This window comes from Ceratotherium simum, chromosome 17 (assembly GCF_057802395.1).
Source record: "Ceratotherium simum simum isolate JZ-2026a chromosome 17, ASM5780239v1, whole genome shotgun sequence".
Taxonomy (NCBI): Eukaryota; Metazoa; Chordata; class Mammalia; order Perissodactyla; family Rhinocerotidae; genus Ceratotherium; species Ceratotherium simum.
The window spans coordinates 22,821,620-22,847,597 of NC_141916.1; the positions used below are offsets into that span (position 1 = coordinate 22,821,620).

The window sequence follows — 25,978 nt, forward strand, 5'->3', positions numbered from 1 at the left end:
AAACATGCAACAGAAGTGATCATCTAATCATCTTCAACATATTTGTGTGTTCTTGAATGCCGGTGATTAGTGATTATACTGACGAGATCCACTCCCCATTGTGATTGCATGTATAAATAGACATTTTGTGCATCTTACCCTTTAATCACCAATTTTCTGGAGTTAAGGAAATTATCTGCCTAGCTACGACCATGATGCTTGGCTTCTAATGGGTGGAGTTAAGGACAGGATATAGGACTTTGGGTCAGTTTGTGAAGTGAGGAATAAGAAATACAACTCCCTATCATGGTGAGAAATCTGAAGGTCTAATACCCTCAAAGGGAGATAAAAGAGATTGACTGCCTCTACTTAAGCTTTGAGTTAAAAACAATCCTCTAAATATTTTAACCACTACTCCGCTCCACAGCTCCCATGGGTTTGGTTTTACTATCAGAGTCATCGGAAAATCTCAAATAAAGAAATTAATATAAACTCATTCTGACCAGTATTTCCTTTCAAGTGATTGGCAAATGTAACACAGAAGTAGAGAAACAAACTCTCCACCCAATCTGCACAAAAATCCCAGAGAAATAAGTCTGATTCATAAACCAACATTATAAAACACAAAAGAATGATCCACCATGAGTCAGAGTGAGTAGAATTAGAGTTGCAAGAGGCTTAGATACTAGAGTTAACAGATGTGTTTGTATGTGTACATATTTTTTAATTTATATGTTATATATAATATATATTTGTATTTATATATTATATACTTAATTTATACATAACCTAAATTATATTAATAAAAAGATATTTAAAATATATACATACTTTTAAAATTATTAAAAGCATAAAAGGAGAAGATCAAAAAGGGCAAATTTGAAAAAATACAAAGAAAATTTCTAGAACTTAAATCACAATCACTAAAATAAAACTCAAATGAGTTAAGTGGCATATTAAGACACAGCTGAAGAGTCAGTAAGTGAACTGAAAAACAACCCTAAGAAAATTACCCAGACTGCTGCTCAGAATCTGGGCATTCTCAGATTTACTGCTTTTGTTATAGATTTATTATTTTCAGAAATGAATGTATAATAAAATAAGAACTTTATTACTGTTGATTAGCCATTCTGAAAGATTTTTTTATGAAACTTCATCACAACTTATAAATAGGTATCTTTATGTATTGTGTTAAATATTAAAGTATAGGTACTATCATGTATATAAAACGAGCAACCACTAATCCCTGGCCCTTGGCTACATATAATTCAATGATTCAATATTTTAATTTATGTGAATTACCTTAACAAAATCTCTATCAGTCTTCTCCTTCCATTCTTCTCCAAATACAGTAGAAAAGGATCCTAAAGCTAAAAGAATAAATAGTATATTCAGTAAAATGAAATTATTTATTTTACTTAATTCATTAAAGATTTAGAAAAACAGTAAAAATACATTTTAAGTTATCTTGTTCACTAAAAATTATTTCATAGTAAATGATGAACAGTCATGATAATCTCTTTTATTTTTTTTTTATTTTTTTATTTTATTTTATTTTTTTTAAATTTTATTTATTTTTTCCTGCAAAGCCCCAGTAGATAGTTGTACATCATAGCTGCACATCCTTCTAGTTGCTGTATGTGGGACGCAGCCTCAGCATGGCCGGAGAAGCGGTGCGTCGGTGGGCACCCGGGATCCGAACCCGGGCCGCCAGCAGCAGAGCGCACACACTTAACCGTTAAGCCATGGGCCGGCCCTTTTGATAATCTCTTTTAAAATACAATTTTTTAAATTAGGAAATTTAAGTCTCTACAAAATAAAAATACACAACTCACTTTCATAATAGTTATGTAGACAATAAGAAATAAAACAAAGAGTTACTCTGCATTAGTCTTCATTTGTAGAGAAGAAAAATATTACAAAGTCAAACTGATGCTATTGCTATTAGATCACCAGATTGTTATAATTTTAAATCTTCATATTAATTTCAAAAATAATCGTGTAATTCATATTTCAAATAATATAGGGCAAGGCATTCTTTGGAAATAATTCCCATAAATGAAATCTCCTTTAAGAGACATTCTTAGGCCTTTAGCTTGTTTGTGTTTCTTGATAAAGTTGTTTTAGGAGGAAAGTCAAAAGCTGCTTCTTAATAACCCCTGCTCCCACCACCTACAGCAAAGGTTAAGGCATACAGGCAAATGTTGTTATCATTTTTTTCTCCTTTATGTTGCTACCTCATATTCAGTTATGGGGCCAGACAGTAAAGCAGTATGATGCAAACGTCAAAGCTGTAACACAAGATGCACCTCCCTTTAGAAATTAGGTAAATACTTTCATCAATAATCAGATTAATTCTGTAATGAAAGCTACTGCTCTTAGAATGCAGAAAGAAGACTATACAGTGGCAACTGTTAACAGAAAAACTAGTTTTATTAATGTAATTCTTTAAAAAAAACAAAAGTAAGCCTCTTGAATGGATGTGTGGTGACAAGCATAACAAATGGATATATCTTCTGTTGTACGAGATTTACTGAATCTTTACAGTCTTTCTATGCCTTTAGTATAGACTTAATATTTACTTAATAAAATAAGGTTTGTAAAGCACTTAGGGTAGAATAAGAATTTTCATTGAAAGTATTAAAAAGGGTGAGGAACAGAAACATTTTAACATAAATTATATTTATCAAGGAATTTTAATATTGATATTAGAGTCATAAGGAAATCAATATAAGGAACAGATGTGAAAGTTTTTAATAAATAAATTAACTATAGTGACCTAAAGAAGAATTTTATAAAATATCAAACTTACATATAAGCAGCAGCTTAACTAGACAAATGAAGCCCACATACCACTAAAGAGAGACAAGGTTTTGTTTGTTTGTCCTGAAAAAATCTTATAAAGAAAAACTTCACTGGGAAAAGAATACTGGATGGAAATATAAGATGGAAAAATTAAAATTTTTGTCACATGGAATTTTTATCATACTTCTTCAAACACACAAAATGTATAAACATTCCACACTTTCAAAGGAAGTGGCATCTAGATTTCTCTCTCAATTAAAATTCCATGCCCTAAAAAATAAATCAAAACCTCTCAAAAGCCTAACCAAATCAAATATATCCATAATCCTCAAACTCAAAGAAATTATTTTCATAATGTAAAATACCATCATTTTAAGTATAGAGTCTTCATAAAGTCCCTATGTATTCTGGAACTCTCAACTTTGTTAGAATGATAGAAACATTCCTTAAATAGCATTTGCTAAATTATTATTGTTATATATTGCTATGCTCCATAATAATTTAGTCTTTTAGATAAATAAAAGTGCCTAAAGAATGCAAGAAGATAAACTGGGTCTAAAGAATGTCATGACTCAGTGCACCAAAACTGGTAAGATTACTTCTATCATATATATACATGTAATCCTATTTTTTTTTTTTTGTGAGGAAGATCAGCCCTGAGCTAACATCCATGCTAATCTCCTCCTTTTGCTGAGGAAGACCGGCTCTGAGCTAACATCTATTGCCAATCCTCCTCCTTTTTTTTCCCCAAAGCCCAGTAGATAGTTGTACGTCACAGCTGCACATCCTTCTAGTTACTGTATGTGGGACGCGGCCTCAACATGGCCAGAGAAACGGTGCGTTGCTGCGCGCCCGGGATCCGAACCCGGGCTGCCAGTAGCGTAGCGCGCGCACTTAACCGCTAAGCCATGGGGCCGGCCCTATACATGTAATCCTTATTCAATGATTCAATGGTAAGAATTCACTAAAATTAATCCGGTTTAAGAATATTTATTCTTTAGAAAAACTTCATTTTAAAGTTTCTAAAAAATGTGAAAATTTTAAACTCCATTCTATATTAAATGCTGAAAGAGATGTCTTAAAAGATCAAAATAAAATAGTAGGAACCAAAGAACATGAAAGTGAGATAGAAATTCACCCAGTTTACATCATCAAAGTTATGAGACAAACTACGAAGTACTGATCTTTGTTCCTCCTCCATGTGACCAAGAATAACTTCAGGCATGGTTAAGAAACTAATTTTCACTTTTTTTAAAAGTAATTTAAAGTTTGTCTTCATACAAAATAAGCACATGTCAAATTTTAAGGAATCCTACTTAGATAATCTCAAATAAAATTATATTTGAAAAGTACACTACTTGACCCAAATCAAATTGCAGAAAAATGAACTCATTTGCAAACATGTTGCTATTTAAAGATAAAAAGTCAGGAATCTATAAAATATTATAAGAAATTCTCAGACTGTGTCTACTGTGCTATATGTATAGTTTCCTATATGATAAAATAATTTTAATATATGTCAAAACTTTATCCTTTAATAGGAAATATACTTCTGGATAAAGAAGTTACAATGGTGTCTGGTAGGAGGAGGATAGAGAAGCAAGAAAAAATTTTGTATCAACGACAGTTAGCTGACAGATATTTTAAAAAGAAAAACTAGGGGCAGGAAAAGACTGCAAAGTATATTTTCTAATCCCTATTAAACTATAATTACAGAACTGAGCAATTTGGTCTGAAGAGTAACCTAGATTTAATAAGAGATAATTTCATAGAAAATAAAGAATTTGACTTATAAAAACCTACAACTACAAATCCTACAAGTAAAAAGGATATGAAATATTTGATAAATCTTATTTTGATTATTTAGGCAGCAAATTTTCAAATGCATTGACCTAAATTGTTTAGTAAAGAATTATAACCACACTCTAGCAGAAATATACTACAGAAAAACAACTTCCTCCAGGTCCTAGTTTTCTCTATTAGAATTTTGTATCATAGCAATCTTCTCAAATCCAGAAACCCATATATTACTCTAAGAAAAAATTAAGATTTTTATTTCAAAAGCTCTAGTGAGACTAAATTACTATTCAAATATTTAAGGTTAAAAAATTCCAAACATTCATTATTTTAAATAATAGATTTAATATAACAAAAACAAATAAATAATGCTATTATATTGACTAATAAAAAGTACTTTTCTCCTTAAAAAAAATCTATAACACCCTCATAGAATGATCATACAATATGTTCAGCTTAAAACTTACTGTCGTCAAACACTCCGGCATTAGCAAGTAATAAAGTGATGATTTTAGGGTCTTTTTCAAGTTGCATGACGTGTTTGCTTTCATTTGATAGGAGAGTGCATACATTAATAGCAAAGTCCACTTCATTTGGGAGTCCAGATAATAGTGAAAGCACCAATTTATTATAATCATTTGGCGAATTGAAGTCCATAGATAGACCATAACTTTGACGCAGATAATCTAACAAAGATAAAAATAAAAACACCTTAAGTACACCAAGGATTAGAAACCGTTATGGTTAATATCTTCTGAATACAGGACAAAAGCTTGTTTTCTTTTATAAAATATAAACTGAATAGAAGTTTTAAAGAGTTCAACTTTCTAAATTTCTTAAGTTAAAATTACAATTGTCAAAAAGTAGTAAAGTACAAAAAATGTACATACTTCTTTGATATCATTGCCAAATTATTATTGTATCATTATTTTAATTTCCTAATCTATACTTTTAACTCTTGTATTTCAAGAGACTTATTTTGATTTTTATATGCTATAAGCCAGGGAGACTGGTTCCTTTGAAATTTTTAACAATATCGTGTTCTTAGACACACTGCCTACCTTCTTTACTTAATTGTAGGAGAATTATTACTTTTTTAGGTCAGATTGATTGCAATATAATTAACACAGTAAAATTCATGCTTTTTTAGTTCTATAGTTCTGAGTTTTGACAAATACAGTCTTTTAACCACAACCACCAATGAAGACATATAGAGTATTTCCATCACCCCAAAAAGTTTCTTTATGCTCCTTTGTAGTCAATCCCCTCCTCTACCCACAGACAACCACTGATCTACTTTCTGTTTTTATAGCTTTGCTTTATTTCAAATTGCCAAACAAACGGACTCATACAGTATGTAGCCTTTTGTATCTGATATCTTTCATTTAGCAAAATGCTTTTGAGGTTAATATCCATGTTGATGTATGTATCAGTAGTTTGGTCTTTTAATTGCTATAGCATGGATATAACACAATTTGTTTATCCATTCCCTATCTGAGGGACATTTGGACTATTTCCAGTTTTTGGCACTTTATATAAATACAGTTGCTATAAACATTCACCTACAGGACTTAGTGCAGACATAGTTTTTCATTTCTCTTGGACTGCTGAGTCATACATAAATGTATGTTTAACTCTATAAGAAATTGTGAAACTGTTTTCCAAAGTAGCTGTAACCTTTCTTGCCTTTCTACCAGCAATGTACAGAGTCCTTGTTGCTCTGCACCCTTGTCAGCACTTAATATTGTCAGTTTTAAGTATTCCAAATGAGTCATTTATCTAATACTTGTTTTGTAAATATTTTCTTCCAGAAAGTTGCTTCTCTTTTCATTTTCTGAACAGTGTCTTCAAAGAGCAGAAGTTTTAATTTTGAGGAAGTCTGATTTATAAATTTTTACCTTTGTAGTTAATGCTTTTGTGTCCTAAGAAATCTTTTCCCAACCCAAGGTAACTAAGATTTTTTCTAGGAGACTTAATTTAAAACACTTTCAAAACTTTGAAGATAGGGAAGATGGGCTTACACACACTATATATTATATAATCATAATATATACATATAAGAAAATGTTATATAAATACTGATTCTTAATTGGGGGAGTTTAGGCCTTGGAAGCTATGCCCTGAGACACACTGCAAGTACATTTTTCATGTACAGATATAACTAGTTTTACAGGAAGAGGCAAGAAAACAAGAGTTAGAAAAATTCTAGATAAAACATTTCAGAAACATTTGGATTAAAAAAAGTTTTTTGAAAAACCTCACTAAATGGAATGCAAGTAGGAATCTACTGTCACAACATGCCACAGAAAAAATCACGTACGTAAGAAATTTCTTCATTTCTCAATGTAGACATTTGAGGAGGCACCTCTTCAATTCTAAAATATTCTAGGAATTTCTCCAATAACATAATGATGAAGTTTCACAATATAGTTATAAATGACTATGACACAGATTCTTTACAATATTTAAGGCTAAAGAATAGTGTATTGTTTATTTTTTACAGTCAATGAAATTTCTCATAAATAACATAAACTAAATATCTGGAGAAAAAGTAACAAAATTTCTGTGAATATAGGAATATATTTTGATACTTCTATACCGCACACTGGAATTGATCATGAGAAGGCAAGTCTCAGCAATAGTTTTTAGATTCTACAAAACTTTCAGGCGAATCTCTTCAAAACAAAAAAACTTGGAACCCACATTCAACGTCTGTCACAGTCTTGTTTATGTGCTTTCAATATGATCTTAGAATTGTTCTGTTTGCTACTGAAGAATGACAGATGCCATCAGATACTCAATTCAATACATCCTTACCTGAATGACTTTGCCAAAGACATCTCCAATGAAAATAAAATGAATAAATATGATAATTATGAAAAGTCCTTTAATTATACCAGGCTTGGTAAAGATTCCTGAGATAATGTAAGATAAAATGCTCACAAGACTTTAAGAACCTCCCTTCCCTTCCCCCAAGGAGACATGATTAAACAGCTACAATTTTATGATTGGAATAGGACTGGAAATTTATTTTCAACATTCTTGACTCAAAGTTTATGCAAACGGATCACTGCTGACAAACTTAATTGAATCTGAGACAACCACTACTCTATTTTCAGTTTAGAGGAAAGGGAGAATTGTTCCTGGAGTGCTGTTTACATTGCAGGAATTATACAACACATTCTCTCCATTGATACTGGCAGTGATTGTTGTAGTCCAAATGTCTGTTAGAATATGGAACATTTAAAGGAAAATCTTTGTTCCAATACAACTGATAAAGCTAAAAAAATCTTCCTGTACGAAATCTGTCCAAATTTAAGCACCAAAAATGCAAATGGACAGGGTGCTTGGCCTCCTTTTATCAAAATGACTGGATTCAATTAAATGACCACTAAAATCCTGGCTAGCTCTAAAATTCTACAAGTCTATTAATTTCAATGAATTTTCATTTGTCAATTGTGTCTTTCACAATTTTTCTACTAAAGATACTGCAAATAAATTTTTAAAATTTTATTTTAATTTAAAAATTAATTAAAATTTTAATTTAAAAATGTAAGAGAAGATGAACAAAACGTCCTTAATAATCTACCCTATAGTCCTGTAAAACTTATTGCATCCAAATCAATACCAAGGAAAAAAGAATAGAAAAAGAAGGAAACCAAAGATTAGGTATTTATTGCAAGGAAAAGAACAAAAAACTATGCAAATAAATGGCAAAACCACCCTATATTGATGCCAATGTTTAATAATCCTAAAGTTCAAAGGAAAATCTGTTCAGTATTTTTGCCACTTACAGTCATTGGGCAAAAAGAGTCAATATCCTTAAAAGAAAACTTGGTCCCACATTCTATCAATGTACAATATTCTATTATGACAATTATGAGTAGAACTGCACTTCATACCAAATGTCCTGGAGCTACTGCCAATTGAAATTTATTATATTACCTTTCAAAATATTGTTTTAGATTAGCTTTTCCTAATATCTACAATGTTTAAGTATCTCGAGATAAATACAGTTATCCAAATACATTTATTCAAACCTACAAGGAGAGTAAGGCTGTATGATCAAAGACGTAGACATGAATCTTTTAAACTTCTAACCAAAATTTCCTCAAGGCTTTTAAACTGCCACTGTGTTATTCTATTTTGGTGTTTATTTAAAACACACACACACACACACAGTGACAGCTGTGAAGCTTACTATATTTTCCTTAATGACACTTGAAAAGAATCATCAGTAAGGGATTTGTTTTGTATGTTGATAATCATGTTAATTTTTAGAACACTGTCATAATGTCGCTATGGCTCCTTCTAGAAGAGTAAAAAGCACCTTCAAATTCATAAATGCTGCCCTGAAATAGTACCTCTTTTCAGTTTGAATTAGATATACAGCAGTTTGATGTTCCCCAGCAATTTCTAGTTTCCTTCCTTTTATGAGTCCCCAAACCTGATTTTGATAAGCATGGTACATACGTTACATAACTGCTAAGATTCTCCTTAAAAACAGAAAGACATATGACAGCATCAGAAAGGAGTTATTATAACACCAGGTTAAGCAATTCTCTCATTTCCTTGACTTGTGTAGCTCTATCAATGACTTCATTAGGCTTCTGAAATACCAGAAATATTTCACATCTTGTTTCTTGAAGTAAATCAGTTTTAATTAGAGGAGGAGGAAAAAAAACAGATCCAGAAAAATTTTATTGTAAATAGGTTCAAACGTAGAAATGGGTCAGTTTGGGGGGCTGTAATAGCAGACACCAAACTCTATTTCAACTATAAGAATGGACAATTCTGCTGTTACTGTAATATAGGAATCACACAGAGTTATAAAGTTGAAAATGGTCTTAAAGGTCATTAGTAGAATGTCTCATTCAATTGTAGGAATACCCTCTATAACATCCTTGAATTAGATTACAGTCATTAGCCCTTTTTAGGAACAGGGAACATATCACTTACCAAGTCACTCCATTTTATTTTATCAGCTTAAACTATTAGCAAGATCTACATGGTGACTTAAAATGTTCTCCTTTAACCTTGGTTCTTGAGGTAATAACTGCTCATTAAAAATAAAGCTAAGTTTGGTTTGCACTCACCACCACCACCACCCCAATTATACAAAAGCATCACGTGAAGCCTCTTCTAATGAAGAGCACAGATTCTAGGAGAGTCTGTTTCTTCAGTTATTACTGATTGGGGAAGAAATACGGAGTCAAATTCAACATGAAAGAAACTTTCAAAATAGACAATGGAAAAATAAAACAAAAGAAAATTAGTGATACTGGCACAAATGAGAGAACTTAAATCTAAAGATTACCTATAAGACATTGGGACTAGTAACAATGAAGAATAACAAATATCAAGATAAATGTATATTTTATAAAGAATATAACCCTTGTTCTCCAAGACATACCTCCTCTTTTTTAGGCCAAATGTTAGTGACTGAAGAAAAGAGATGCTTATCTCTTCAGAGCTCTCTTCCTAGTCAATGCAGTCCCAACCCCCAGAACCACTAAACACTGGAACCCCTATCTACTCTGCCTCAAGAACCTCTTTATTAGACTCAACCTGATTATTTCCAATTTGAGTCCCGTTCTTTTTAGCTGCAGATTCCTCTATAATCATTACAAGGAGACTTAAATGAAAAAAAATCTTATTCTTCATACCATGGCAGGAAAATAGCCAAATAGTTAGAAACATTTCTGAGGAATTCTGGTGCTGGGAATTCCACTAATTGTAGAAAATTAGTAGATGCTATCTGAGTACTCGTGGCTTCTCTAATCCTAACAGAAACTTCCTCTTCTCATTTTAGTGACTATTCAGGTTAAACTGATCATTAGCCAAACAAATAAGAAAAAAACTTCACTTGAAAGTATAGGTATTTGTAACTCTGAAAATTCCTACAACTAAAAATCTTATGCAGCCTATGACAGAAAGGGCCCTGATACCAATTAGATGTTGACCTTTGAAAGCTGCACTACCCCAAGGCTTTAAGGGTTTTCATGTGCAAAGTAAGGCACTAATTCATTGGATAATGTCTACTTTCCTAATTCCAAACTGTGGACCTATGCCTTGTTAATTTCCAAAGATATTTACCTGACACACTGTGTTGCTGGTAATTGTAGGAAGATGGAATTGCACCAATAGGAAGCTGTGGCTTTGGATTGCCTGGTGGTACCTCATCATCATCCTCCCCAAAATGATGAACTTTCTCGTACTTTTCTAGGTAACTGAAATAGAAAAACAGCACAGCAGAGATTTAAAAATAAATTTACATCTTATTTTTTAACTCCTACCACATCTATCTGTTTTCCTTTTCTAGAGGCTTTAAATAAAAAAAAAATAATAAGATACTACAAACCTCTTATAGTAGTGGAACAGTCATTTCAGCAGTAATACTACAGACAAACAATGTAATAATTCTAAAAAAGTGTTTTTTATATTCTCAGAAAAGACCATACCACCACTCAAATAAAAATATAAGAAGTAGGGAATATCAAAGGACAACTACATGTAGGTAAATGGCAATACAATTTATTTACTGATTAAAAAAAATTACACGTGGTCGTTGTAAAAACCAAGTGAAAATGAGAAGATTCTCTAACCCTTGACCTCCCCAATCTCACTCACCAGAGATAACCACAGGTTCAAGTACATACTTCAGCGTATTTTATTTATTTGTTTTTTGTAAGGAAGATTGGCCCTGAGCTAACATCCACGCCAATCTTCCTCTATTTTGTATGCAGGACACCACCACAGCATGGCTTAATGAGTGGTGTGTCAGTCCATGCCCGGGATCTGAACCCACAAACTCCAGGCCCCAGAAGCAGAGCGTGCGAATTTAACCACTACACCACTGGGCTGGCCCCTTCTATGTATATTTTTATTTAACAACGTATTTTAGAGCATGTCTAAGCAAAGTACTACCTCAGTTTTTTTAACAGCTGTATAATATTTGATCCTATTGATACATCATAATTTAACTAGATCTCTACAAAGCATGCAGCAATAAGTTTAACCTGTGCACCTGTTTGAATATTTTTCTCTAGATAGACATTGGAAATGATATGCTCATTTATAACTAGCAATACGGCCAAATTCTCATCCAAAAGTGATGTGCCTAATACATTTTGACCAATTTAGAAGATAGTTTCTATATCTTTCACTGTATCACCATTACTGGGTATGATCAATCTTCCTAAATTAATTAGAATTAAATTTCCAAATTCACCTACCAGTTTATAATAAGATTTTCAAGTACGATTTTAAAATGAGGAAACAATTAGTCAAACCCTTGTCAAACACAACACTGTGACTAACGAACTTGTTATTGTACTTCACAAATAACAAGTTAAGCTGATTAATACAATGACTTACATTTATCCTAGAAAACTTCTAGATGTGATTGTTTCACAAATCAATCCTTCTACCATTCCTGATCCATGCAGGTACTAAGTCCATTACTGTCTATTTTCAAAGTCCTGCAGCCACCCAGCCATCTCTTTGCTTTTTTAGTTACAGACAGCTGAGATGAGGGAGGGGGTTATCAACGAACATACAGGATGATCTCGGAAGTATTATTTTGTTATTTGTACCAAACCTTAACTTTCAAAGTGGGATGAATGGAACTATAATTTTACAAATATAAAAACTAATGACACGGAAAATTGTTACCATTCCTCATTTTCCCCTTCCAACTTCATAAGGCACAATAATTTCACATCTTTGAGCATGGAAAAGAATGAACTGCTCCTTTCCATTCCTTCCAAATTCTCCATGTAAGCTCAATTTTAGCCAACAACTCTTTCCTAGCCAGCAGCTTGATAGCTAGTGAATCCAACACTTTTCTTTACTGTTGGAGATACAGCATACTAAAGCAGAGACATATGCACAGATAAAACTCTTGAACACTGAGGAGAGTATGCAGCTGCACACATTTCACCCTGATCCTGGGGATGTCCCCAAGCAGAGAGAAGTTACTCTCTGAAAACATAAAACAAAACAAAACACAGTCTCCAGTAAAGAACTACAATGGACTTAAATAGATAAATAAATCAAGCCTATTCTTTTTGAATATCTAATGCAGATATCATCAAAAGAAGAGTATATATAAATTTAGACTCAAATAGCTGCTCAAAAACTATGTGACATATTTCGGGCAAATAAGAGATTACCTACATCAGAAAAAATCATTCAGGCAATCGTATTGATAGAGGTATTTTAGAGAGTATGGTCTTTCAGAATTGATTGAACTCATTGTGGAACGGTTAAAAACAAACTAAAGATAAATAATCTTTATTAAATAATTTTTATCTATATATAATCAAAATAACAATGAAGACAATTTTAAAATCAAAATCTTACACTAATAATATTTAAGATGCTCTTTACATATTTGTTACTAATAATTGGGAACAGATTTAAAATTTGTGGTTTTTATTACAGCTGGGGGAGGAAACAACATCATTAGTAAAGAATGACCATAAATATGATCTTTTACCTTCCAGAATACCCAAAAGGGAGCATAAGTAACATGGAGAGGCTGACAACACCACAAGTACTATATACCCATAATAAATAGTACATATTATTATATACATAAAACTCTTTATAATTCAAATTTTCATAAGATTTTACAAATATATGACTTTTGGTCCCTTGGCATATTCTAACCCTATTCCTCCAATTTTATGGTTTAGGCAAATTGTTATAATTTTTGTAATTTTTATTTCCCCCGGTGTGAGGGCCAGTACTTGTTCTCACTGTCATAATTAAATATTTCCAACTGAGATTGAACCTTTCTTAGTTCAACTAAGGTTTTGGCACCCAGTTCTGATCTCTTGTCCCTCTCAACAAACAAGCACACAGTGTTTTTTTGGTTTTTCAAAGAGTTATACCTCTAAAAACTAAAAAGTATTAACAGACAAGAGAAAGCAGCTAAAATATAAAGTTACATTTCAAAGTCTAATAAGTCTTCAGATTTAATTATCCTGACCTTGAGCTTATACACTAACAGATACATTGTGTTCACTCTTTAAACTACAAATGCTAGACTACACATTTTTCTCTTTCTTCTCAAAGTCAGTGACATCACTTTGAATAGTTAATATATTACTCAAACAAGTATTTACTGAGCTTTTACAGTAATCTGCCTAGTACACTACCTATTTAACTCAAGACTGGTAAAATATTGGAATCCAGATGGCAGTAATTCTCTCGTCAGGCAACCACAGAAAACTAGGTTTCCTAGTTTAACATTAGGAACAGATTCAGGTGGGGTGAGTTATATCTTCTTTTTCTTCAACTTGGCATTGATTTATTTTGTGGTGGATTCTATGCCATAAGACAAAGACTTAGAGGATGGAAGCAAATATGAAAAGTTGGCATATAATATAGAAATTATTATTACTATTATTTGTGTGTGTGTGTGTGTGTGTGTGTGTGTGTGTGTGAGGAAGATTAGCCCTGAGCTAACTCTGTTGTCTATCTTCCCCTTTTTGTTGAGGAAGATTGGCCCTGGGCTAACATCCGCGCCCATCTTCCTCTACTTTATATGGGACGCTACCACAGCATGGTTTGACGAGCAATGCATTGGTCAGTGCGGGGATCCGAATCCGCTAACCCCTGGCCGTCGAGGCGGAGCACACGAACTTAACCGCTACGCCACCAGGCTGGCCCCCTAGAAATTATTTTAAATGGCACTGTTCAATTAAAAAGCTTAATAAGTGTGACTAATACAATGGGGGAAAAAGAGTGCATTCAAAATAGCATCAAATAATATGGGCAGTATTAATATGAATGTGGGAAAATTTAACCTCTTGCAGTATCTGACAGATTAAGTACACACACAAAAAATTAGGTTATAGAAGATCTGAATATAATCACCAATAAGATTGATTTATTATACAATGATTTTTTTTTTCAAATCTCCATGGAAATTATAAAACTGATCATATATCATTTCACATAGAAAACCACAATAAAGTTAAGATTAAATATTGTATAGGGCACATTCTCTAACCACAATGCAATTCAAGGAAATTTTTTTCAAAAAAAAGAAATTAAACCTTGGAAAATTAAAAATAACTTTTATGATGTAAAATTCCAAATCCATATGCAAAAGTAGAAAGACTAGTACAATAGTACCCATCAGCAAATATCAACACATGGTCAATTTTATTTCATCTATACCACAATTAATGATCTTCACAACCCTCTCCCAGATTATTTTAAAGCAATTGTCAGATATCATATAATTTCACCTGTAAATATTTTGGTAGAATTCTTGGAAGTTAAAAAACAACAATAACAACCACCACCAATCAAGAAAGTCTTGATTATTCTTGAATCAAGGGGAAAAAATCAAATGTATATGACTGGGAATACTTCAATATAAAAACTTTTTGAAATGTTTTAGGAAAAGATGGTAGTTAAGGACCTGTATTAATCTCTTCCCTTAAATCCAATTGCAGTGAACTTTGAAGAGTAAAAATAGAAGGATAGTGCATCATTTCTAAGTTGGAAACTTCTAGAAATTCTGATCCATTAAAAGCAACTTCAAGTATCCACAAGACTAACCTGCAAAATAGTTCTTGAGACAGTAATGGGGTCTAGTGGAAAGTAGAGAAGATCCTTGGTCAAAGCATATAAAAAGGCAAGTTCAATCTGGATTTCCTTTAGCCACTGAGGATCAACAGAATGTGAGGGTGTGTCTAATAATGGGATCTAGACAGTGACAATTATTAAAAAAATCTTATAGAAAATTGGGTTGAACTCAGTGGTTGTCCAAGGAAGCAAAGTCTTTTATAAACTTCACCTTGCAGGTTCTTTGTAAAAACAAACCCAAAGACCCAGGGATGTGGGGCACCTATGAGAAGCACCAGCATGAAAAGACTGGTGTCATCAGGTAATGAGACCTCTATTGATGGGGTATACAAGTAACTTCAAGATGAAACACAAGGCACAAAATCAAGTATGGTGGCTTGGAAACCATAAAGGTAATGAATTTCTTTGCCCAGTATTATCCAAAAAAAGGTTGAGGCATTAAAGAGTAGATTTGACAATGTAGAAGATCATCCCGGTAATGTAGAGGGCAAGCTTGAGAAACCATTCTACATGGAAAAGAAAAGAACAAATGAAAACAATTGGTGGACAAAAATGAGACACGTATGATAAACAGGAGCTCAAACATAGGAAGAAAAAAAACCCGGGTGGTCCTGAAGGAAAAGACCAGAATAAATGGAACAGAAGCAATAATCGTTGACATAAGAGAATTTCTTTAGGTAAAATGCTTAATGGGTACAACACCTACTCACCGCTCATCAAGCCATGCTGAGGCAGCATCCCACACAGAACAGCTACAACTATACAACTATGATACACCACTATGTACTGGGGTTTGGGAAGAAAAAAGAAAAAAAGAGGAAGATTGGCAACAGATGTTAGTGCAGGGCCAAACTTCCTCAAAAAAAAAAATTCTGACAAACTACATACAAATTACATAAATATTGTAGTTAAAAAAGACTACACATAAAATACTTGAAAAAACAATCTACTAATATATATTAACGACACACTCAAGGCTGAAGATTTTATTGCAGAAATCCAATGATACTTCAATATTGAAAATTTTATAACATTAAATCCACCTGTAGCTCAAAGAAAAAAATATCTAAACAAAGGATGCCAAAGGTTATTTAATAAAATGAAGCATCCAGAATATTCTTACTTTTGGATCTCTCATATGGCCCCTATGTTATGCCATACATAACGAAGAATTCCCAGTCTACCTCCTTGACTAGTACAGGCTTTCTGAGAACATTATACCTCAACTTGATCCACGGTTCTTGCTTCTGCAGAAGAGTATGCTTCAAAGTGGGGCACAAACACAAGATACTCCAATAGAGAGAGATTTAATTTATGGATCAATACTGCCTCCTCCCTCCCTCATTCCATATATCAGGCAGTCCATATGTTACCCCACATGAGACAATGCGGAGGAGCCAACAGTGGAATCCTCATTCATTCACTAGCCTTTGACCAGTGGAACCTTAATCATTCATTAGATTCCATGGACTAATGTCTGTGTATGTCTAGGTTAAGTGGATTTAAAAATAATATTATCTAATTTTAACTAAACTATCTCTCACAAAAAAGATAAGATTAAATATATTCCTTCAAAGAAACCACAGTTTGAATAAAGCAAACAAAAATAAACAAGAAAATGGTAGAGCTGACACTTCTCACATGAGCTCATTATCAACAATACTATGAAGTAAAAACAATGGCAATGCAATCAGATATGAAAGAAGTAGGCCAAAAGATTCCTAAATTATCAAAAAAAAAAAACCTATCTGAATTGTGGATTCACATGCCCTGATACTGATGATGAACCTTGTCCTAGGCTAATGTTATACTTTTTATGTTACTGATGATTTGCAAGATGTTTAAGTATCCAGAATTTGAAGACAGACTTCTACATTTTTTCTCAGCAATAATTTTCAAGTCATTGAACCTTAATCAAAACTTCTTAAAGTTTAAAAATATATATTATTTCAAGTAAGTGTACTGATAAGTATTTACAAGAGTCTTTTCCACATCACTGGGAAAACAATTCTTCATTCATGATAAAAATGGCCAAATTAATATATTGAAAAATGGCAACAAAATAAATACTGTTGGAAAATGATAAGAAAACACTACTGAGGAGTTGAAGAAACAAGGATTAGAGCAAATTATACTGTGTGGGAGGTTTTCTATATAGCTGAATTCAAATACAGATGTTTTTAACATATCTGAGCTTATAGTATTTACTAGATTCTCTTTCAAAAATGAAATTCACAAAGAACTACTTTTTGGTGAGTCATTAAAGAAAAGCTGTACCAGAGAAGATATATTCTCATAAGCAAATTACTTTTTTAGAAAAATTTTTTTCAGAAAAACATGTTAATTCTACTTAAAGCCACAATGAAGAAGCAGCTGCTTTAACTAGGAAGGAGAAGAAGTCGGGGGAGGTGACCAAGGAAGACGAAAGAGAAAGGGGATAGAGGGAGGGAAAAAAGGGAAAGAGGAAGGGGGGAAGGAAGATTATAAGGTAAGATTAGACATGCGAAAATCATTCACTGTGTCATTTACAGGCAGGGTAATGCAGCAAAGAAGTTCTAGTCAGAAGTGTCAAAATGCTACAGGATGATTTCAATGTGGTCAATTATATAAAAAAGAGGTCGTTCAAATATAAGTAAAATCTTCAAATATACTTCATAATGGGATATGAAGTCACTAAAAATAGATTTTGTACAACAGAGGTTGAATGGATATCTTAGTGAAGAGTACTTTTATAAAAGTGTGGCCAATCTTGAGAATCTAGACTTTTTTTTTTTATAATTTTATTTATTTATTTTTCCCCCCAAAGCCCCAGTAGATAGTTGTATGTCATAGCTGCACATCCTTCTAGTTGCTGTATGTGGGACACGGCCTCAGCATGGCTGGAGAAGCAGTGCATCGGTGTGCACCCGGGATCCGAACCCGGGCCGCCAGCAGCGGAGCGCGCGCACTTAACCGCTAAGCCATGGGGCCGGCCCCATATTTTACTTTTCACAAGTCCCAAATCTGCTGACTTTTCCCATGGTAACATTAGGTGATAAGCAATATCTTACCTAAAAAATAATTTAGAAAAGAAAACAAAAAAGACACCTAATCTACCCATTAAAGGTGAAATTTAAACAAGGAATAGAAAGTAATTACTTTTAAAAAGAAACTCATGCTATGGAAAGAGTACTTTTTTTAAAAAAAGATGTTTTTTAAAAAGGATTTTCCGGAGCTGGCCTGGTGGCGCAAGTGGTTAAGTGCATGCACTCTGCTTCGGTGGCCCAGGGTTCGCAGGTTCAGATCCCGGGCGCGCACCGATGCACCGCTTGTCCAGCCATGCTGTGGCAGCGTCCCATATAAAGTAGAGGAAGATGGGCACAGATGTTAGCTCAGGGCCGATCTTCCTCAGCAAAAAAAAGAGGAGATTGGCATGGGATGTTAGCTCAGGGCTAGTCTTCCTCACAAAAAAAAAAAAAAAGGATTTTCCTTCCATCATGTGATTTTGTTGCTGAAAATACTGTGCATGTGTCATATACTAAAACCCTCATATCTATGTTGAAGTAGGAAAAAGAATTTTCCAAATTATTTAAAAATCTCCCAAAAATTCTCTGGGCTTTCAATCCTTTAAAAACAATTTTTATACTGACATAGTTTCATACTTAAATTCACAAGAATAGTACAAACAACTCATATATCTTCAATCCAGACACATCAATTGTTTATATACTGCTCATATGCTTTATCATATTCTCCTTCTTTCTCAATTGTTCAATCTCTCCCTCTCTCTACACACACGCATGCACACACACACACAGTTTTTCCTAAAGCATTTAAAATTAAGTTATTCCTCCCTGTTTTTCACAAGCTTGACATTTGTCAAGAGTATAGGGCAGTTATTTTGTAGAAAGTCCCTCAATTTAGATTTGTCTTATATTTCCTTATAATTAAATTAGATACAGAGAATGCACTTTTGGCAGGAACACCACAGAAGTGAATGTGTATCCTAGTGCATATATTAGGAGGTACATCATGTCAATTTGTCCCATTGATGGTGCTGTTAACTTTGATTACTTTGTTAAGGTTGGGATTACTAGGTTAAACCACTATGAAGTTACTCTTTTCCTTTTGGAAATTAATAAGTAACTTACGGGAGACCACTTTAAGGCTATGTAAATACCCTGTTCCTTATCAAACTTTCACCCACTAGTTTTAGCATCCATTGATGATTCCTGACTGAATCAATTATTACTGTAATGGTGATTCTTCTTAACTCCATGATTCCTTCTACATTTATTAGTTGGCATTCACTCTACTATAAGTGAGCTCTTTCCATCTTCTCCCATTTATTCATTAATTTATACCACCATGGACCCAGAGATTCTTTCAGGAATATTATATTCCTATCATTATTTATTCTAATGCTCAAATTGTACCAGATTTGACCAGTGGGAACCCTTTCAAGACAGCTTCCATATCCTTTGATGTGTGTCTATCACTTTTTGAGCAGTTCCTTGCTTTATAAAAGCACAACAAGATGTAATAGGCTCATCTTGTATTTTCCCTGCTCCTGCCCTAGAATCACCCTTTTCTCCAAGGAACACTGCTTCTTTTTAATGAGGAATGATGTGTAGAAATCAGTATCTGGACCCTAGGTGTGCTCATTGCATATAGAGGTATCTTTGCTTCTAGGCTCTTTCAGTATAAATAAAGTAAGAAATATAAACAAATGCATGCACATGTGTATAGATCTATTTCTACATTTGTATAAAAGGATAACATATTAATCTCTACTGCAAATTCAACACCATAGTTCTCTGTTTTCATATTTCTAACTCTCTTCTCTGATAGTGAGAAATCTGGCTCACGTTTTTCTCAATAAAATTATACATTTTCTCAATCCTACAGTAAACATATCTTCCAGAATTCAATATAATTTTTACAGTTCCTTTTGTCTTTAGATCAATGATAAATCATTTGAACACAGGTTCACTTGTTTTTTTGTATTCCATTTTAGGTTTATTCTTCCACATTCTTGTTGATTACATCTCTTAAATTTTCTTATTTACTTATTTTTATTGACTATCTATGAATCTATTTTCAGTATGAAAACTAAATTTGTGGGTTACAGCTAGAGCAGTGATAAGAGGTGATTTATGTAATGAGTTTTCTTTGTTCTTCTATTTTGTTTTTAAATTCCTTTTGGTATTTAGGAAGGTCTGTATTTTTGTTCTATTGGTTACCTTTGTACTTACACATTTGCAATGCCTTAACTCATTTTCTTATTATTTTATCATCTAGTATGTGAACTTTCAATGGTATCTTCCCACTCTCAACTATGGCTGTTACAACAACCAATAAGCTTTTTCTACTTTCCTCTTTACTTCTTCCTTTATAGTTGCATTCTTTTTACTTCATACGAATATATAAGATTTATATATTATCATTTCACCTTTGTTGCCATGTATGTTTTAGTCTCAGATCTACAAATAAATATATTTAACACTCACCATGGATCCTTCTGCAGATGTTTTACTAGTCAATTCGTAGTTGGATAAAGCTCATACTCTAGTAGATTCATCAAGTAGGATTCATGTATATAGTATTCTCTGAGTTTTGCATGTCTAAAATGTTTTTCTATTTTTGATACTTGAAGAATAGCTTTTTAAATTCTTGGTTCACCCTTTTTTCCTGTAGTTTCTTGAAAATGCTGCCCCATTGTTACTTTGCTTTGTATGTTGCTATTAAGAAATCTGTGCCAGTTTAATTATCTTTCCCTGTAGGTTATTTGGTCTTATTTTTTCCTGGAGGCTCTCAGAATTTTCTCTTTATCTTTAAAGTATAACAGTTTTATAAGGATATGACTCAAATTGGACTGTTTAAGATCAATTTCCCCAAGTATTCTATAGTCCTTTCAATATGTAGATGGCAGGTCCTTTTTTATTTCTGGAAAAATTTTTTAAATGATAGTTTTAAATATTATTTCTGTTCCCATTATTTAGTTTTTCTAATTCAATTATACATATATATTGAAACTTTTTTTGTCTCACTTTCAACTGCTTTCTCTTTTACCCATTTAACTTCTTTAATTCATTTTCATTTTCTTGATTATTTTTCTGCCTTTCTTCAATGCTCTTTATTAAATTTTCAGTTGAGTCCATTCTCCCTTGGGCATTTTAGAATTTAGAATTCATTTCTAAGATGATTTTTGTCTTTTTCTTCCATATCTTTCTTGGGCTCAATCAACTCTCTTCCCATTTCTTCCTAGGTTTCTTTGTGATTTTGTGGGTTTTCGGGGATAATTTCTTTTTTGTTTCTATTTCAAGAGTCCCTTCTTTTGTTAGTGTAGCAAAGTATGATTTCTTAATGGATGACTTTTTTATTTTTTTGGTGGTGATGGTAAGTAGAGTGGTTGTGTGTCCTCTAATTTGGGGGGAGGGGTTCCTATTTTATCTCACAGGACCTTACATTTCCTCCTTTTGCTTCTTTTTCCTTCATTATCCAATCTCCAAAGGGTGCCTTCCCTTCTCTTTAACTTTCTTCTCCCTCAGAAAAAATACTTTTCAAAGAATGCCACCTCAAATTACACACACTTTTAAGCCCAAGATCTGCAGTCAGTTCTCTGATCTACCGGGACTCATTTGTACCTAAGGTGTGGTTTCTCTTTCTGACGGTGATTTTAGAGCCATTCTAGTTTTCTCCAGTTTTTCAGAACTGCCCTTGCTCTCCACAAATGCTTTTGTCAGGAGACAGAAAGATCTCTGCTGGGATTTGGTGTTTACTTTTCCACTTAAAGGAAACTTCAAGTTTGTAGCCTTCTATCTTCTAGTTATGTTGAGGGTATGGATTTTGTAGTTTTATTTGTTCTTCTTGTGATATTTACTGACTTTGGAGGATATACGGAGAAACTAGGATTTATCTTTACCTATCATTGTCCTTACCTGCACAGAAATTGATTTGAATCTTTTTATAAAAAATGTAAAAATGTGAGTGTCTCAAAATTTACAAGGAAAACTGATCTCAGGCAAGATGAAAAAAGGTTAAATAAATTTCAACAGAAAAACACTGCATACTTAACAGAAGGAATTAATAAAAGGAGGGCCATGATGTTTTAAGTGTACACAATGATGCATTTGTCCCATTTTCATCCACACGTCATTCTTCCACTGTGGAAAAGCAAGTATCAAAATAAACTGAATATAGAAATAGAATTTTGAATCAATGTATGACCGACTATTAAACTGGAATTTTTAAAAAAAAACTGAAGCTTACTGCTCTCATTCAAATAGTATTCCGTCACTCATTCAACAAATATCTATTAAGCATTTACTATGTGCCAGGCACCATTCTAGATACTTAGAATACTGAGTAAACAAAGCAGACAAATATCCCCATCCAAATGGGGGTAAGATTCTCATGGAGGGAGATGAATAACGATGAAATTAATAAATATATCTTTTAAAAAGATCACAAAAGGTTTTTTTATGGTTAAGAAATTTAAAATACAATTTATCTCACTTTTATAATATAAAAAATTTCCTTTTGTGTATTTCTACGTAACTTCACTTAGATATTGGGGAGTATGCCTCCAATTTTCCATTTTTAGGAATATAATTATAGTCTGAGGAAAACAGATGTCTAGAGGATATCACCAAGGGATCCTAGACTTACAGCTAGATGGAATAACTTATGGAACGTTGGGTTGTCTCTCCTTGGAGAGTGGATAATAAGCACATTTACAGGTTTACAGGTGTAAGAGGAATCATTCCAATTTATTAGGTTTTTATTGTCTGCCTCAAGTGTACGTGTGAGAAGAAGTGTTGTATACAGATATTAAGCAGCCAAAAGTGAGGACTGCATTAAACATTTGTTTGCTGATATCTAGCATTCAAGAACGCTACTACTTGGGGAACTCGCCAACGTGAGGAGCAGCAGAGTCTGGCCTCACTAAAGACTCTAAAAGGGTGGAAAAAGTCTTTTCTCACTTTTATAATATGAAAAATTTCCTTTTGTGTATTTCTACGTAACTTTACTTAGATATTGGGGAGTATGCCTCCAATTTTCCAATTTGCCACTTCGTGGCAGCTACATGGACATACAAATCAGTCTTATCCAAATGGGACTTTGCATGAAACTTTGAATTCTTAGGGAGTAACAAAAATAGGTTATTGTAATAGGAGGAGGAGTTGAGAGACCTGGTTTCCAGACTTCCTGTAAATTCCTTTTCTTCAGAAATTAGCCAGGGCTGATTTATGTTGTTTGTAAATAGTTATAGTTTATAACCTAATTATTCCACTTCTAGAAATTTATCCTATACTGCATGTTGGCCAAGAATAGGATAAGGATGTATAACATTACAGTAGTTTGTGACAACAAAAGAATGAAAAAAACCTACATGTTGAAACAATAGGTAGCCACTATTTTAGATACTTAAATTGGATTACTGTGTAACTGTAAAAAATGAGTTACATCTATATATACTGATTTGTAATAAGAGTGCAGAACAATGGTGTATATAGCATATTCCTACCTATGTAACAAAAGAGATCGGCTATATGCTTGCATATAAACAAAGTATTTCTGGAATGAAATTAAAAAACTATAATAGTGGTTACCTCCATAGTGAGACTTTCTCACCCTTTACGTTATTTAAACTTTCTTTTCTTTTTTCAGACAGTGCTCTTGATTACTTCTTCAATAAAAAAGGCTAATTATAAGTAACAAATCTATTAAAAGGTACAATATTTAAAACAGAATGAAGAGATGAATTAATAGAACAGAAGCCCATTGTCCAATAAGTGTGGGAAACGAATAGCATATTCAATAATTAATTCTGAGAAAATCGATTCATTATTGGAAAACAAGAAGTTAAATTTTTACCTCATACTATACAGACAAAATTAATTCCCAGATGAGTTAAAGATTTAAATGTAAATTTAAAAAAAATAATAATAACCAGAAGAAAAGACAAGTTAATATCTTTATATTAGAGTGGGGAAGGCCCTTCTCAGCATGAGAGGAAGCACCCACAAAGGAAGAGTAATATATTTACCCCATAAAAATTTTAAAACTTCTATAAGGCAAAAAGTAACATAATGCTAAATGATAAACAATAACCTGGGAAAATATTTCATATATATATATCAAACTATTTCAAGTCATCATGAGAAGGACCAATTTTTAAAAATGAGCAAATTATATGATTTTTAAAAAACAAAGGAATATCTGATATGAGAAATACAAGTTAAAAATATTAAATGAGTTTAAAAATTTATAATACCCAGTTTTGGCAAAGATTTAGGTAAGCAGAAACTCATACAGAGTAGAAATATACACTGGTATAAACTTTCTGGAGGGGAATTTGACAATATGCATTAAAAGTATTAAAAGTATGAGTATCATTTGATCTCAGAAATCTCTCCTCTAGAAAATTACCCTAAGGAAATAGATATGATATTCAAAGATGTATTCAAAGATATGTTCAAAGATTTAGCCCCCAAAATCAAGCTGTCCATCACCATTTATAAGGATGAAAAACAACCTAACTATCCAATAGGAAACTGATACACTAAGGTTTATGAAAGAGAAGTCTATGCAGCTAATAAAAATGGTGTTGTAAAAATACTTAATAACATGTAAGAATATTTGAGATACCATAATAAAAAATTAGAAAATGCAATGGATAGTATGATTTATTTATTCAAAATATACATTTCATTATGAAATATATGCAAACAGTCTGAAAGCATATACAACAAAATGTTGACAGTAATTAGTGTTAAAAGTATGTGATTTAAAAATTTTTAATTTATTTACAGTTACTACATTTTCTACAGTAAATATGTTTTGTTTTTATTTTACGAAGGAAAAAATAGAGCATAGGTAGAGAAGTTATTCCTTCTGAATCCAGAGTGAGAAGAAAATGAGTTAAGATATAGATCATTTTGAAGCGATAGGAAAAGAAGTTTACAAAGAAATCATATATGCCAGTTTCTATTTTCTTAGTATATTAGCAGGATATCTAAGAAGAGTACAGAAGGCAGGAGTAGGAATTGAGGAATTTAAGCAAAGTGATAAATCTTTAAAACAGATTTTTTAGAAAAAACGAATGTGGTCATTTCTTGAGATGGTACCCAGCTAGTAGCAGTGTTATGTAGAGAAAGAGAGATTTTTGTTAAAATCAGAAGAAAGGTTATTGGAGGAGACAGGAAGTGTATCAGACAGAAAGAGGAATAAGAAGGATATAAAGGGAAGAAGACAAGGAAGAAGGAAGAGAAAAGAAAAGAAGAGATGGACAAGAAGAAGGGAAAAGAGTTGGGAGAGAGGAAATGAATTGAGAAGTATGAAAGGTGAGAGAGAGGTTAAAGGAGTAAGAAGGAAGAAAAGGAAGACTGAGGAAAGAAGAAAGGGCAGAGTGTTCCAAGAAAAGGTTAAAGATACAAGAGAATTTGTTTCAAATGAAGTGGGTCATCTAGAGACTGCAGTGAAGTGTTGTGATTAGCTAGAAAGCAGTGATTGCAAGAGAAGAGTAAACTTTAGGTGGTTGTACAGTGGGTAGAAATTATCCTTTACAGGATGAAGGTTCTAGATGAAACTTTGATACTGGCATATGGAGTGTGCACAAGATGTAATATAACATACCCTTATAGTAAAATACACCCTTAATAAACGTCTGGATTTATTTCTGAATGATTACAGAAGATAACATTTACTTGTAGTTGTTAAATAATCTAATAACTCTTCCAGTTTTAAAACCTAGTAGAATGTAAAAATTCCAAGAAAAAAGGACAGTGGTGGCAATTATAAGAAAGTA

General features: G+C 32.7%; 1 protein-coding gene across 2 annotated transcripts in view; it reads right to left on the minus strand.

Annotated features, from left to right (window-relative positions):
• ARID2 (AT-rich interaction domain 2) overlaps positions 1 to 25,978 on the minus strand; it is a 159,359-nt gene that overhangs the window by 68,016 nt on the left and 65,365 nt on the right. For both annotated transcript variants that reach the window (XM_087442525.1, XM_004428922.2), the window contains exons 4-6: positions 10,678 to 10,811; positions 5,049 to 5,267; positions 1,282 to 1,349 (exon numbers count right to left, since the gene is read on the minus strand). In XM_087442525.1, coding sequence (XP_087298651.1) covers positions 1,282 to 1,349; positions 5,049 to 5,267; positions 10,678 to 10,811 — 421 coding nt within the window. The remainder of the gene's footprint in view (positions 1 to 1,281; positions 1,350 to 5,048; positions 5,268 to 10,677; positions 10,812 to 25,978) is intronic.